General features: G+C 50.4%; 5 protein-coding genes across 5 annotated transcripts in view; all 5 read right to left on the reverse strand.

Annotated features, from left to right (window-relative positions):
• The window catches only part of Pmar_PMAR003655 (conserved hypothetical protein), a gene marked incomplete at both ends in the record, with an annotated part of 518 nt that extends 127 nt beyond the window's left edge, over positions 1–391 (reverse strand). The window contains 2 exons of the mRNA XM_002784350.1: positions 1–236; positions 278–391. Of these exons, the coding sequence (XP_002784396.1) occupies positions 1–236; positions 278–391 (350 nt within the window). The remainder of the gene's footprint in view (positions 237–277) is intronic.
• A 169-nt stretch (positions 392–560) lies between these two features.
• Positions 561–6,221, reverse strand: Pmar_PMAR003656 (hypothetical protein; the record flags this gene model as incomplete). The annotated part of the gene is made up of 17 exons (XM_002784351.1): positions 561–626; positions 845–919; positions 971–1,031; positions 1,498–1,565; positions 1,610–1,703; positions 1,749–1,846; positions 2,153–2,237; positions 2,282–2,428; positions 2,475–2,592; positions 2,760–2,836; positions 2,882–2,962; positions 3,009–3,090; positions 3,266–3,365; positions 3,447–3,532; positions 3,865–3,926; positions 3,983–4,098; positions 5,478–6,221. The coding sequence occupies 17 exons, from the start codon at positions 6,219–6,221 to the stop codon at positions 561–563; spliced, it is 2,160 nt and encodes a 719-aa protein (XP_002784397.1).
• Positions 6,222–6,460: 239 nt separating this feature from the next.
• Positions 6,461–7,779, reverse strand: Pmar_PMAR003657 (EBNA1 binding protein 2, putative; the record flags this gene model as incomplete). The annotated part of the gene is made up of 7 exons (XM_002784352.1): positions 6,461–6,687; positions 6,731–6,914; positions 6,998–7,098; positions 7,232–7,308; positions 7,358–7,481; positions 7,525–7,676; positions 7,726–7,779. 7 exons carry the CDS (start codon positions 7,777–7,779, stop codon positions 6,504–6,506), a joined length of 876 nt encoding a protein of 291 aa, XP_002784398.1. The 3' UTR covers positions 6,461–6,503.
• Positions 7,780–10,593: 2,814 nt separating this feature from the next.
• On the reverse strand, positions 10,594–11,943 carry Pmar_PMAR003658 (hypothetical protein; the record flags this gene model as incomplete). Its single annotated transcript, XM_002784353.1, has 8 exons — positions 10,594–10,683; positions 10,727–10,868; positions 10,914–11,086; positions 11,128–11,331; positions 11,373–11,416; positions 11,465–11,757; positions 11,806–11,858; positions 11,911–11,943. 8 exons carry the CDS (start codon positions 11,941–11,943, stop codon positions 10,594–10,596), a joined length of 1,032 nt encoding a protein of 343 aa, XP_002784399.1.
• A 390-nt stretch (positions 11,944–12,333) lies between these two features.
• Pmar_PMAR003659 (hypothetical protein) lies at positions 12,334–14,908 on the reverse strand (the record flags this gene model as incomplete). The annotated part of the gene is made up of 13 exons (XM_002784354.1): positions 12,334–12,482; positions 12,528–12,634; positions 12,684–12,794; positions 12,842–12,949; positions 12,993–13,126; positions 13,175–13,306; positions 13,355–13,415; positions 13,468–13,592; positions 13,960–14,078; positions 14,126–14,185; positions 14,229–14,353; positions 14,400–14,559; positions 14,730–14,908. 13 exons carry the CDS (start codon positions 14,906–14,908, stop codon positions 12,365–12,367), a joined length of 1,539 nt encoding a protein of 512 aa, XP_002784400.1. The 3' UTR covers positions 12,334–12,364.
• Between the last annotated feature and the right edge of the window lie 785 nt (positions 14,909–15,693).

Genomic DNA, 15,693 nt, shown 5'->3' on the forward strand with positions numbered 1-15,693 from the left:
TCGAGACTAGGGTCCGTGAAGGGAAACGTGACCGTATAGTCCCACCGCATGTCAACGCCCACACCGAACAAAGACTCTATCAGTCCTAAGTAGGTGAGCAAGCAGTAGAACATGAGCATGAAATCCAACCAATCGAACCACTGCACCCACCGCGGACCTTCAAGAGTCTCTTGCAAGTCTTGAACCACCATGGCCTCGGATGCCTCGGCAGTTGAGAAGAGCCGTAAGCCGTCCACCTGCAGCTACTTTAACAATGCTAGACCTGCAATCTACTTACCTGGTGGAAGACCGGATAGTGATATCGGTCGATCTCATCCTTACGATATACATCAGCTGCCCACACCGCTCCTACTGTGGGACCTCGTACAGGAACATCTTCCGATAGTAGCATTCCGGAAAAAAGAGAAAATCTCCGTGGAAAATATTGTCACAATGAGCTTCAATGAATGAAGTTTCTCACTTCCACTCGCCACTACTCGACATAACATTTCAGGTTGATGAGCTGTTGCTTGCGGCCTCAACAGCCACTGAGTGTCGGAATCTGCATCCATCTGTGGTACTCAAGTGAAACCATCTACCTCACCACTGATGTAAAACGTATCACTTCTTGATCGGGAGGGATGGTCCTAATACAAAATGAAGTCGAAAAGCCTGTGAAGGGCGTCAGCATTTTCAAATACCGAATGAAAATTTCGGAACATTCTCGTCGATCGTCGAGTGTCAAATCCCAGTTGAATTCGTGGCGGGTGACGAAGGTATAATAATTCACCACCGTGAGGAAGACTAGTCACACGATTCCTCTCTAGTCAACGAGTAAAAAAGGAGTTCACCAAGCCGGTCTCACTTGAGGAATGAGGAGCTCATCGAAAGCCACCTCCGATCGAATCACCGGTGGAAAGGCCGACTCGAAGATGAATGCCTGCCCGGAAAACGCTCTGAACCCAACAGGGGCGATTTCGACATCACTCACCTCAGGGAATTTGCAATGGAAATGGTCATCTATCATTGTCTTGAGGATTCCCAGGGGATGTCTGACACGACACATACGACTATCAGGACCCAGAGCCAGTGTCATCGAGCCCATGAGACAATCGGTACTCGTGGCGACACATCCAGCGACTATCAAATATCGGAAGTACCGCTGATCGAGATGGAGGTTCTTGCCGATCTTATTCCACACACTAGCAGGTATATGCCTGGGTGCTGCTTGCCCTGGTGGTCCTAGTGTAGAAATCGAGGAGAAACGCAAAGGCCTCAGCAGCCAGGGCATTTCTTCAATCAATGCTCGGTACAACTACCTCAGATATTCCCACTGGTGAACACAACAGTTGTAGGGGTATCAAAAACAGCAGCAAATTTCCCTAGCACGAGAAACGCTACACTTCAATCACTAAAATAATACATGCGATCCTGGGGCATACTCCTCATCACGGATGTCACAAAAAGTATTCCATAAACGGAGAGTTCAACTTCAACTCCGCGCCCTCTGCTCTCTACTCAATGACGACCTCATCCTCCTTCTGAGCACTTCTAAGAGGTGCCATGCGCTTCCTCAACTGCTCAGCCTAGACAGGAACCAATACACTGCCTCAACGAGGAGTCGACCAACCCGAGCTTGTGCTGCCGCGATCAAGTCGTTCACCGCCTTCAATTCAGCTACGTAATTTCCCGTATGTTGGGACTCTCGATACACCTTCACGAACCTGCACATTGATATCATATCCCTCCTCACGAGCGTCGCTCCCTACGCGTTGTTGATTTCTATTATCCTGGCCGGCACGCTGCTGGTCGCTTTATGACGGGCGAGCCGCTCTCGCCGGGCTAGAAGCTGTGCGTCGTCGTCGTCCTAAAACGTATAAATACTCAGTGCAAGAGCTCACCAGAGTGACCCGAGGGTAGTGCTGGAATATATACTCACTCTCCTCAGCTGAGTTCAGAAATTTTCTATAGAAGTTTCAATAAAATTCTTTCTATATACCTTTTCTATAGATAACTATGGGAGTTTAAATAAGAATTGGAGTAGGTGCAGAGAAACCGATAATAATTTCCCAAAATTTCCCCAGAATTCTCATATTGTCACCGACACATGTAGTTGACCATGTGCATATTCCCCCCCACTCCCCAGAGGATAACCAAGCCAACCCAGTCCCACTTCTGTCGAGGTCGCTGTGGGAGCAGACACACCAACAGGTCGCCCCAGGAACTCCGACAACACACCAGCCGCTGTCGCAATAGCCCTAAAACGAAGGACTGTGACCAGCGCATCCCACACACTTCCTACTCGGGGGTAGGTTTATTCAAGAGCACCAATGAATCTTCAACATCGACTTTCACAGGAAGGTCAAGCCAGCCTTGATCGTCTGTCGCGCCCTGGAAGTCTGTAACGCGGCGTTTGGTCACCTCCGGATCACCATACTTCTGGACGTGACTGAGAGCTCCGCATAGAAGAAGTCACCCATCATGCTACAGCCCACCTCCGTGTTGTCAATCTCGTTATCTTATCGACTTGATCTCCCACAGTTTCCCCTTCCACTTGAGGAAGCTCTGAATCCTCCATCCAGTTAACCGAGAACAGGTCCCCCAGACATGTTCCTATATGCCGCCCATCAACCATATCAGCCTGAGACCATGCACTCCATCGGAAGACCTTCTAATTTCCATCAGCTCAGCTCACAACTCTCACATAGGAGGGTACAAAAATTGTGTCATCAATACGCGTAGCCGATCAAGTGCCTATTCCTTCACCGATGAATCGAGACCCACATCAGGATCCACCCCACTAGGGCAGTAGGTCCCCCAGCTGGACTCAGTAGCGTTGGCCGCTGTTACGATGAAACTAACATGGGAATTCTCTGACACTTTCCACGGCAATCTGGACTACATTCCAGATGGAATATCATCATCGTCATCGAACATACTTCCACTCTCACAAGCTTCAATGTAGATGACCATGTTTTTGAACCTGCGCCCTCGCGAATGAAAGCGAGCCTCCCTCCCCATGACACTACATCTTCTGTTCCTTCATATGCTTCAATATTCGGTGGAACTTCTCTCGCTTAAGGTTCTCGTTGGGGAAGCTGACAGCCCCGCCTGACCACACAATGAGTGCATCCACAAGAGATCATCGCCAAAACTTGAGACGATGCTCCCACTATGTATTCCGTGCTACTATGCAACCCTCTGATGGTACCATCATCTGTAGTATCATTCACTACGCCGAGTATTCGAGTCAGGATAGAGACAACTGTCTGTAGACCCAACTCACTTTCGCCGTGGTCCACGAAGTTTATGAAGACAAAGTCCTCCTCGGAACTGTTGAGAACTGGGAGACCCCTGGGAACGCCCGACGCGTTCCCAGTCAAGACCTAAGATGGTCAATCTCAACCCCTTCGAAACTGCGTAAAATTCTCCGATCTTGTAAATTTTTCGCTTATTTTGCCTCCTACCGCTTCGAAATTATCCACGGTGACGTCATCCCCACGATAGTCCACCAGACAGTCCTTGTAGACATTGTGGCCCTTGCCTCGACTATCTAAAAGAGAAAAAAAATTACAAATAAATCCTCATTCAAGTCAGTGCCTTTGAGATCACTTTTCCGAAAAATTTTTTCTTTTTTTTTCAATTTTATTTTCTATGATTTTGAAAGTACTACCATAGACTTTGTAATGCTCTCGAGCCATTGCTAATCGATCAACTGCATTTTGATGTTAATGAAAGTCTACGTTTGAACTCTGGAAAGTATCAAAGCCACTAGTTGGCACAAAACTTTTTTCACACTGCGTTAGTTCGAGGGCGCACTAATTGATGGAAAATTCCCGTACCATTCGTCACTGAACTTCCCTATAGCGGCGCTTGTTGACTCACCGGGGTGGTTGAAGAGTGTTCCTGGGAGAGGGTTCTCTGGCGAATTAGCAACATCATCCGTTCTGAGTCAAGATGCTCAGGTGAGCTCTCGGCTGCTACTGCTGCTGCTACTGCTTACGAGAAGAGGATGATGTTCCGTTCGGGTATTCCATGTTTCCTCAATATCGTATGAGCGTGGCAGATATCAGCCTGATGACGGTAATTGTAGTAGCCTGTGGAGCCTGCGACTAGGACCTACAACCTCCTAGTAGCCCACCAAAAACAGGAGACTGGGCTTTACCGCGAAGTGACTGTGGTGATGATGATGATGATGGTTAGGAGGTGTACTGGGGACGGCCAAGCCGACACTCAAAATCAACGCCAAGATAGCAGCCCGCATGGTCATGTATCTTAGTCGAGGTAGAGTTGATGATGATAACAATAATGGGGGAACTGCAAGATGCCAAGACATCCTGCGACTGTCAATGTGATAATGGGAGGAGTACATGCAGTTGGGAAAGTCAGCTATTTCCTAAAACCCTGAAGTTTGGGTGAGTGCAGCAGGAGGTGTCGTGACCGAACCACCAATTTAAACCATAAACGATATCAATGGAAGTCGACGCAACAGACCCGAGGCAGAGGCATTGTCAGGTCTATAAGCCCGTACTGATTGCGAGTCGTGCGGAAGGCCACAGGAAGGGCCACAGGACAAGGGACGATTACTAACGGGGTGAGAAATGTGGACCGTGACAAATTATCACGGCCATTATCACTGATAATGGCTATGCATTGAATACCAATTCCACCAACCCTCCGTAATCGTATACGATGTACGCTATACGTCGCCGTAACGATTGCCTTTCGTCTGGCATGGTAAGAACTATCTCTACGGCACCCTGTCTACCGCGTAATCGCCATATGCGCTAATCTCAAAGCGTCTATTTGACAAACAATATTTCGTGACTCTACTGATACACCTCAACCCCCACGTTTTCCTCTCATACTAGTCAGCACCAGAATCTCCTCTCGAGCTCTTTCACATTCACTACCCCAGCCTCGAGGATCAGAGCTGCTAGGAGACGATTCAACACACTTCGGTGTAGGGTCTCTAGCAACCACTCACACACCTTCTCCGTGTTAAGCCGAGTTATAACTCTCCAAAAGTCAGATCGCCCCAACAGAGGACACTTTTCAAAACGCAACTCTTCGCTGGAGAAAGCATGCTACTGATTGTTTTACTGTCGTGTACGCAGGGCTAAATTATCCACCCCTCGGCTCAGCCGATTCCTTGTGATTCGTGGGTGTTGCTGCTGCTCTCAGGGCGAGTTGGAGGGTCTCCAGCATGGTCCCGTGTAAGGACTTCATCCAATCCTGTTGTTGCTCCAACATCTTGGCGAACTGCGTCTGCTGTCGCTCGAGCATCTCCTGAAGAGCTCACATAATCCTTTCCACCTCAGAGCTGTCGTGATGATGAATGTCCACGGTATCAACTACGCGTGTTGATACCAACGAAGAGAATCGGCTAAAATTTTGAGAAATTCATATCGATTTTGTACACTCCTACCCCAAGTCGTACAAATTCCCATAATATAGTGAGAAAGCTCAGAAGGAGTTCAACACTGGTACCGCTTCACCTGTTGCTTCTCTTGGAAGGCCAACAAGGCCATGTGAGTCGTGTGTGACATCCGTAACGCAGTCGCCATAGTGCAGTCAACTTCATCCTCATCCCGCCCTAGCCGACCCTCCTCAACCTCCACCCGAGCTCTCTTCCTCCCACTCTGTTGCTCCCTCCGTGTTGACTCCTTTGACGCGTCAACCAAGTCCGCTGTGAAGTCGCCATCATCAGGAGCTCCCCGTTTCACAGGCCGACGCTGCTGCCTCCTCTTGGGTGAGAAGTCAGCCACAGTCGAGCCGCTAGCGACCGAACCAACCACACCAGGAATCCCTCCAAAATCCGGTATATTCTCTACCGCCTGTGCCGCTGCAATGACGGCAGAATCACAAGTCGACTCCATAATTCCTCTTATGCAGCTCTCAGTAGTGTCGATCGGTGACGAGGGTTTTGGAGCAGGCACCTCTGGGGGGCCTCGATCATCTTCACCATCAAACACCAGCCACGTAACCCCCCCATCCACACAACGAGGGTACGCCTGTACAACGTCATGGATGCTCCACTCAGCTGGGAGGGACTGCCCATCGTCCACAGTAGGGGGGAGGTGCAAGCACAAACCCTGGGTGACAATTCTGTGCTCATCCCCCACATGGGAGCGCCATCGAGCCAATACTCGCTCTACAATGGATTTCACTGTGGTCTGCGGCGTCATGCGCAACTGCAGTTTAAAGTTGATATCTGCCAGCCGTAAGAGTTGTTCTATCATGTGGGTGCGCGGGGTCAACCGTAAAGTGACGACCTCGGCCTTTTGCGGCGGTGAGGGATCCGAGGGAGCGGCAGTCGAACATGACGACGATGATGATGATGACGATGACGCCAAGCACGCCTCCAACGCCTTGCTCCCCTTCTTCCTCGAAGTTTCCCGAGTTTTTACCATATTACAGATAATTCAAATCTATCGGCCCTCCCACTCTTCCCCTTGCAAACTCAACCCAATATGTATGCCCAACATACGTAGGTAGAAACAGTGTACGTTTTACGCTGCTTCTCAGCGTTTTCCAGCAGCAGCAGCAGCAGCGCCCTTCTTGATAGGCTTCCTAACACCCTTTCCTTTCCCCTTCCCTTTCCCCTTACCCATGGGGGAATGCTTAGAGGCCTTAAAAGAAGAGACGTCACGGCAACTGTCGGCTGAGTTGTTCTTCAACACTCGTTTAGGCCCACCCTGGCCGTATCTATCAACGACCATCACGACAACGACCAAGGGCCTTTTATTACTTCTTGTCCTTAGCAACGCGTTTCTTATTCACTCTTCCCTTGCCACCCTTGCCACCCTTGCCACCCTTCCCTCCCTTGCCACCCTTCCCTCCCTTGCCGTGACTAGCACCTTCCATCTCAGCCGACCGCTGAGCGCCCTTCTTGGAGACCTTTTCCAAAGTCTTTCCAACACTGGCGGACTCATCTGATACGACGATGCAATTGATCGGCGGTTGTATTGCAATTTCTTCCAAAGGTGCGGTATGGCTTTTGATAAACTATTAGTACCTTCCCCCTTGGCCTCTTTCCACTTCTCGATCTCTGCCAAATTCTCACGTTTCTGAGCAGCTCGGGCCTGAGCTGCTGCCACCTGCATCTTCTTCCCAAACCTGGATGCAATCATAAGCCCACTAATGACAAGAATGGACGTAACGAAGCACCGCTCCGCTGTCAGAATAACCGGTTGGTCATCTTGGAACAGTCAGGAAAGCTCAAGACGACTGGACCCCGGCTGCCCCCTACTTTTTCTCGGCCTGTTTCCGCTTCCTGTCCTCCACGATTTCAATGCGCTTCTGTTGATCAGCGAGGTTCTCTCGGATCTACACCAATAGGAGTACGGCTGTTTCGATTCAGCCTTTCCGTCCGTACCTTGCCCATCTGTTGATCAGTTTTGAGCATCTCAGCATAGAAGTCGTCAGGGCGGTTTGCCTCGATGCCCATAGCAGCGAACCTCCGGAAAGCCTCTACCACGCTCTCTTGAACTTGACTGTACCTACACTTACCACCCTGTGCTGAGCAGCTTCGAGTGACATTACATAGCCTTCTCAATCTCAACTCTATCGTCCGGCTTCAGGCCCTTCTCCGAGATGGGCTCCTGCGTACTGGTAAGGGCCAGCGTCTCGATCCACGGTACTCGCGAAAGGCCTTGAGGGACCCCATAGCTGATCGCCTTTAGAGCCGCGTTAAGCTGGAAGGACATCAGGACTATCCCCAAGGCCCAGCCTGCCCACTACTACCTTCTCCGTGTCACACTCGGCGTTCCGGATAAGCTCCTCAGACGTTTCGGCCATGGTAGTGAGTGACCTTGGTAAACAAGAAGCTAAAAGGCCGGGGGAAAGATGGAGAGGCTCGTTGGTGGGATTCCCAAGAGTTCAGTGGACACTTAACCGGTATGGTCGGATGGGAGCTTGAAAATTAGGTCGAGTGTCAATGTGCGACAGCATGCGATAATCGGCCGTTTTTACACGCGTTACATCGTCTGCTCCTTGGCCTCTGGCCTGTGGGCAGCGAGGTCTCAGTGCAAATTAACTTCCGTTCAAGTGTGTGTAGTTCAGCTCCCGAGGGAAAGCTGAGCATAAAACTTGAGCACAGGGCCAAGCGATGAGTAAGGCAGCTCTCACAACCCCGATGGCGTTATCGGCAGACCACAGTATGCCGATCCACTTCCATTGTCGAAGCAATAAGTGCGATGTGGCGGAGGAACGGGAGGTTTCGACGTACCGCGAGGCTGAATACGTTGAATATGACAACCTCCTTTTTGGCCAGAACCTGAGCTAATGTACACCCCATTTTTTCTTGGAATTGGTAGGAGTCCCCCTTCAACCCATATCGCCTTAAGTCCAAAATGGGATGATGAAGATCAGCGCGTGCTCGGTCAATCGGGGTAATTCCGGAGGTGCTGGTCACGGCCGAGACGGAAGGGTCTGATGTAGCGGCTGCCGCGCCCGCTGATGTCTCAACTCCATGAGTCCAGTTACAGAACATTAGTGTTGGAATATATATTAACTTTCCTCAACTGAGCTTGCCAGTTTCCTCACCAATAATACAAGTTTACAAGAATTTCCCAAAATTTCCTCAGATTTTCCATATTGTGACCAACATACGTGGTTGAGCATGTGCATATTTTCCCACACTGCATAACACGAACATTATTCTGTCATTATCAAGTGTAGTGCATGGTCTCGTGCCTTTCTCGGGAGTCAGAATTGCTTGGGTTCACATTATCAATTTCAATCAATGATAGTATGATAACAGAGCCGAATAGCAAAAATCAAAAAATGGGTACAGACTCCCAATTGAAACAGTAGAGTAAATGACTGAAAAAGTCATCGGAAAGCCAGAGGGCGCAGGAGTTATACCAACCAACCGAGAGGTGAATACAGTAGCATCACATCGCCCATCACTGCTACCGAGTACAGGACGCCAAGTACAGCTCTCGTGTGGGATGGGCTATTGCCATGTACGCGGCCTGCAGCAGCACACTCCTAGTGGGCCGACCTAACGCGACGACGGCCTCTACAGTGAACCGTCTCTCAGATAGTCAACAAGTTGGCTGTGCATTCGATACCCTCACCATGCTTCGTCCTCATTTGCCAATTCCTCACTACAGCATGTAAGCGATGGAATCACAAGGGGCTCAGCTTTTTCTTAGTATTCGTCAAGACTTTCGCAAGCTACTCCAAGACCGACATTGAGTTGGCGCCACTGGAGTACTCGCTGGCTCGGCGCTTCAGTGGTGAGGCCGCTTGTCAACTCCATGGTTGAAGCCGTCCTCAGGTGTCGTTGCTATCTTCTGCCTGTGCCTTTTCACGAACGTGAAAGCCTTGCAGCATGTTAATGTTGAGACCGTTATTGTTTTTAGGCAAGTTAGTGCATATTCCTCCAAGACGATTCGGGTTTATGTCAGATCGTGCTCCCCCCTGGCAGTCTCATTCTTCGACTACTATTATCTCGGAAGGGAATTACCAAGCGGGAAGGTAAGAGGCTCGGCCGTAGGGATTGGAGTACCGTGCGCAATGGCTCTCATTGTGGCGGTTAGCAACCTACTGTTTCAGTCTTGGCTGGCTCTCTTCGGAATAGTCCTAGGGGCCTTCCTATATATGGTCAGGGACGACGGAATGCAGGTGGGCAAGAGTTAGCTCTAGGTTTAATACTTCGAATCAGGCACAAGGCTACTTCTGGGTCTCGCTCTATTTCATGGCGATTGTCACTGAAATGGCCTTTGTTAAGCACATCATCAACACGGGCAAGACCAAGCTCTCAAATCGAATAGCTATCGCTAGGGTTTGCCTCAGTTCCCATGTCAACGTGGACCAGAGTTTATTACAACAACGTTCTCAGTATACCCGTGCTTATCGTAGCTGCAGCAATCAACGGGGAATTCTGGACGTTGATTAACGACTACACCTGGACGCTCGAGGTTGTCGTTCGCTGAAACAGTTCCTCCATCGAGTGTTCCAGGCCCTCCCCTCTTTGCTAGCCTCGTGTGTCATAGGAATCGGTATTTCATTCTACGGCTTCCACCTCAGAGAGCTGGTCACGGCAACTACTTTCACTGTGGTGAGTTCCCCGCATGACTTCGGAAGAATCGTATCCACGGTGTCAGGTTGGTGTTCTATGTAAAGTAGCCACGGTTCTATTGAATCACGTCATATGGGACCATCATTCGAACATGGTTGGTTCAGTGGCTTTGCTCGGTTGTATAGCGGCAGGCACACAGTAAAAACTCCAACCTACACGACGTGCTATTCACAGTGTTCAGATATCGGCAAGCTCCAGCACGAGAGGAGGAGGTATTGTCCTCTACCACAGAGGAGAGGGACATCGAGATGAATGTGTGTGAGACAGAACAGAAGGAATGAGTATCATCACATGCAGTAATTGCAGTTGTCACACGCGTTGCGGCACTCCACTCTTGTGTTACTAGTTCTCATCCGGGAGTATCTGTGCTCTATGGAGAAATTTTATCCCAAGAGAGACCGTCCGATATCATAGAATATATCCAACGCCATTTTAGTGACAATATTGTCGACATAGTGTCATATCGTGTGACCACTCGCTCACTCAAGAACAGTATTCGATGTAAAGGAAGGTTAAGCATGTCGTTATGTCGTATTGGATACATAGTCATCCTTGACATTGAAGTTGCGAACAGCCCTGGCGTTGTGGGTACTGGGTTGTCGGACCAAGGGTTTCTGATGAAAACTATACTTGCCAATTCTCTACCATAAAGTTCACCTTCGCGGCATTCGCACCGTTCACCTCTCGAGTTTCGTTAAGTTCGGCGAGTACCGCCCTTCGACCGTTGGGCCCACTACTGGTCTGCTTGCTCCGCAGCGGTACTCGGATGCCAACCACTCCATCGTCATTTCTCACTGATCTAATATTATGCATTGGAACGACATCACTCCACGGGAAGGCTCACGTCTGATCCACATGAACCGAATCAGGCCCAGTGCACGACTTAACGGCATCAACGGGAAAGTCGTCGGGCCGCAGGACACTAGTAGTCGTAGACAGTGCCTCGGAGCAGCCTTCTCGAATCAGCGCTAAGCAACCTTGTGCTGAGCCGTCCTCCTCGAGATAACGCAGTAGCGGCTGATCGAACGCATTAACCCCTACGGGACGGCGAGCCTTACCTTCACATTTCCTCTTCCTAGGACTTCTTCTCTAATGTCGGCTTCGAGAGCGTTCAATTTGACACTCAAACGCTCATAAGATTCCCTATACCGCTGAGCCATCTTCCGCTCTTCATTCAAGGAGCTCCGTAGAGTGCCGACCGTCCCGCTGAAGTCCTCTGCATCATCGGTCATACGCTTAACGACAAGACGCAGATTCTGAACCTGCAAGCTCTGTAGCCCCACCAATCGGATGGGCGACTCACTTCAGCCTGTAAGTCCTCTGAAGTCGCGTCACCCTTGGTGATACCTGAAATCACACAAGTGTCTTCAAGTCCGTGTGAATCACATTACTCACCTTCTTCCCATCGAAATGACTCCCCACCATCAACGCCAAATGCCGAGAAAATACTAGGCGAAAATACCGGGGTCACAACCGGCACACTAATGCTTGGTAATGCGACTGGCGATGGAGCCCCCGCTGCCGCTGCTGAGTCGCTTTGAGGCTTCCAAGCTCGACTGCAGCTTGCCATGAAGTCCTCCAGACGCATACTGGCGGTTTCCGCCCGCTGGAGCTCTCGGTCAGCGTCCACGCCCTGTAGAACCAGGAGCCTCTGACAGTCGTCGAGCCTCTTCGACAATTGAGAGAGACTGAGAGTAGAGTAAAGCATGATGAACGACATGAAAGATATTCCCCACCCTTCATCGCGTTGTCGTTTGACCTTCTGTAATTCAATTCGCAAACTGAGAATCTGCCGCATCAGAGAGAATAACTAAGATACAAATTCCACTTCGTCCGTTCACCTGGTCGTCTTCTCTGGAGGTGTCAGCTTCCATTGTCGGAAAGCTACTGTGTGATGAGCGGGGTTTGAATGATAGGGGGTATCAGCTGACTGCATGCAAGGGGGTACCACGTTGCGACGAGCGAACACAAAAACTTCAGTGTATCACAGGAAACCCGTGAAAGCCGGCACACGTTTCGTATCACTCAGAGAGGCAATGCAAGGAGCCACAACACCTCCAGAGAGTGACAGCCACTCTTAGGCCGATGGGAATCTGCAAGCTGCTCGTTCGGGACTTAACGCGTTGCGATGAAAATGTGGCGGTGCTATTAGGCGAGCAGAGATGGTCATCATGACCGACCATATCAGCCATGAATGTGACCCAAGTACTGTGATACAACTCAGCGTCTCAATTGGTAGAAAATTTCACTCAGTAGCTTGTGTCACTAGAGGCGTGTCAGCGTCCTCACTCATCGTCACATCAGTCGGCTCTCCATCACCACTCCTAGCCTCAGTCGGAGGGCTCTTGTGCGATCATCCTCTATGGGCTTGTCAGAGGTGCATCGTTTAGCAGCTGCTTGTCGTAAGTTGAACCTGAGTACATACTACAAGACTCCAAAGTGGTGTTCTTAACCTCACTCTAAAACGACTTTCTGTATGTTAGCTGCAAAACCTGTGGGGCCACAGACCACCTCCACCATTTCCTGCATCCTCTCTCGGGAGTCTACTTCGACCGCCCGCAGGACCTAGGAGGGTCCACAGCTAAGTGAAGCCCATCAACAACAATATGCCTACACCAGCTTGAAGATCTATGCGTCCCTCAACGCGTGCGAAGAGCTTCTCCTCCCCTCCGCCGGGTAGAAGTATTCTGCCTTGTATCGCAGCCTCGAGGTCCGGTTCCAGAGCCTAGCCATTGAGACTGATCAGGGCAGGACAGCTAAGTTCTACTATACCTCAACACTGGAATACCCAAGATCATGCGCTATACGTAGCAGAGGGACTTCTCTGAAGGCGTTGCAGTGAGTGATGAGGCACCTCATACGAGCACACCGTCCAATCGCCTGAGATGTACTCACAGAGGGGTGCAGCGAAGTGAGAGGTTACATGAGCCCGGTGCCCGATAAGCGGGTCATACGCCAAGTCGTTGACCAGCTCGTCGATCAAGGTGAGGCATTCAGCGTAGCGACAGTCGACTACGCTGTCTACTAGTTCCTGCAGGCGAGGGTACTCACAGAGAACTGAGACCAAGCCAGACAGATGCCCCTTCGCATGCTCAGTGTAGTCACCTCTGAGAAGCCCCGAAGTGCTGTTGCTCATTTGGACCGCTGCATCGGCGTCACATGCTATCCCTTCCTTCAACTGTGCTCGACTGTTTGCACTGGCGATCCGACACAGCACGGCAGTACCGCATGCAGTACCTAGACCGCATAAATCAGCCAATCACGACGGACATGTGTGACACCTACCAATACTGAACAGTCCACCCAAAGTCCCAGAGAGGACGCTCGAGGCCGCAGGAGGGACGTCCTGAAGGAGTATGTCTAACAAACGACATCATCGTGATCCGGTCACTAGTCACCTGCATGTTAACCTTAGTGAGGGTAGTAGCTGCGGTCGAGTAGGCCCCATTAGAGGCACTGCAGAAGCCTTGGAGGCAGCTCACAGCAGCTTTTATCGAGGCGGCATTCGGTACTGTTGGCGTATCTAAACACGTACTACGCTATCCTGGCACAAGTGTGAGCTCAGGGAAGATCAGATGTGGCTTCGGTCCTCCAGCACAAGTTCTCAACAAGGTTTACATTGCTTATGCAGATGCTGAGATCGGTTCTCATTTATCTCGGAAAATACACTTCTCACATGTGCATATGGGAAATGCTATAAAACCCGAACTGTCAGCATGATGTCAGGTCTGTAGGCACATTTCACCGGAACTGATATCGATGTGTGCCTTTCTATACGGCACGACTATGTACTAACACGCACTGTGTTATTAAGCAGCTATGGTCGGCGAGTACTTCCAATGGTGCCGACGTTATGATGACCAAAACTGTCCCTACCCAAAGTGACTGACCTGATAGTATCTGCGACACCTTAGCCGCAAAGAGATGTACATCACTAGCTTTCCCGACAAGCACAGCTAGTTCGCACATGTTGATGTACATCTCGGCGTACTGGCTCGGGGTCGAGCATCTGCACACCACATTAGGCGCTCTCGCCAACCTCCGAGAGAAGCTCACCGGTCCCTATAGGAGACTCCCTGGAGTCCCTGCCTGCCACTTCCCTGCCCACATGTATACCTACACAGCTGTTGAGGTTCGCTCAATACAGCGTCCCGCTGACCATTGCAATGCCAGAGGGAAATCATGGGCATTCGCCGCTTGCCGAATTATCCTTTCCATCGCCAGGCGGCAGCTCTCTTTGACTTGCCCTACCGTGCTGTGCCGCAGCTCCTGTTCCAGTTGCCCCTGAGTAGCAAATTTTATGCAACCGCCACGACTACAATTATATCACCATGATCTCGTCGTTGGACTGTATGACGTGTCGAGCCCAACCCTCATCAGCCTTAAGAGCTTGTCCTCCCACACTTGGAGCCAGCTGGTTGTATTGCTTCACGGCTTTGAGGTATCCATGCCCATCTCGGGAGTAATGACGAAGGAGGCTCACCAGAGACCTGCGGAATATTAGCTTCAACTGCTGCGTATGAAAATTTCGGAATCTGGAAATCAGGTTGATCACAAAAATTCTACATCGTAAAATCGCGTGGTTATATACGTATGTATATTTATTTCACAGATACGCATATATTCACAAAACATGGACTAAGGGATGAGACATGCTTACCTGTATGCCCTAGCCTTCACAGCATCAGGGACCTTGCTGATTCCCGATTTCTCGATACCCTCTGCCACATGCCATAATCGAACAGCCGCCGCATGTGGGGAGAAGATGGAACGGTCCTTCAGAGAAGTCCAGAAGCCCTCAGATGGGGGCTTCAAGAGATCCTCGCCTGCCGTCTGCATCGACTATGGAAGTAACAACTGTGAGGGAAGACGCATGGAAGTGGGTGGACGATCGGCAACCTCACACGCAGCCCCTCCACGAGAGCCTATTATCTCCGAGTCGGAAACAGTGAGACCATCTCGTAACGACTTGCAACACGAGAACATAAAAGAATCGCAGAAAATGCCCGAGTTAAGTGGGAACCGCTTCGGGGGAGGAGCTATGCTTAGTCAACTAGTTCGAAGACCACGCCCATTCCAACAGCCACTCCCAGCAACGACGATGATCTATGAGCGCAGCTTCTCCAACTCGGCCGCTGTTACTGGTAACCCGAGCTGACAGCACTGAGCGCAGCAGTGAACTGTGATGTTCGATGTCATCTCCATTCAGGGCTGCGATCAGGACAACCACGGCTGTAACCGGAAGGTAAATGCTTCTGCCGGTGAATTGTCCACAGACTCCGCTATAGAGTTGAGGATAGCGCCAACCCTAATGAAGCTGTACCTGACCTCCAACAGGTCTCCTTCACAATGGAGGCTTGACTGTTTTTATTATGCCGGCTAGGTGGATACCCACCTGAGCTATCGTGTCTTGGGGACAAAACTTGGCGGCGACCTGTCCCAGCCAGACGGTGAAGTCTTTGCAGATCTGACCACTGCGGAGCTGGCGGGAAGCCGTCTTCATCCCCCCCTAGGGATATACCCGCTAAAAAACCTCAAAGTGTGCGGGATCACCACCACACAACAAGTTCATTGTAAACATATGCAATAGAATGCCCGTCCTCTCGAAAAAGACGTATCTCACC

The sequence above is a fragment of the Perkinsus marinus genome, assembly GCF_000006405.1.
Source record: "Perkinsus marinus ATCC 50983 genomic scaffold scf_1104296935302, whole genome shotgun sequence".
Classification (NCBI taxonomy): Eukaryota; Perkinsozoa; order Perkinsida; family Perkinsidae; genus Perkinsus; species Perkinsus marinus.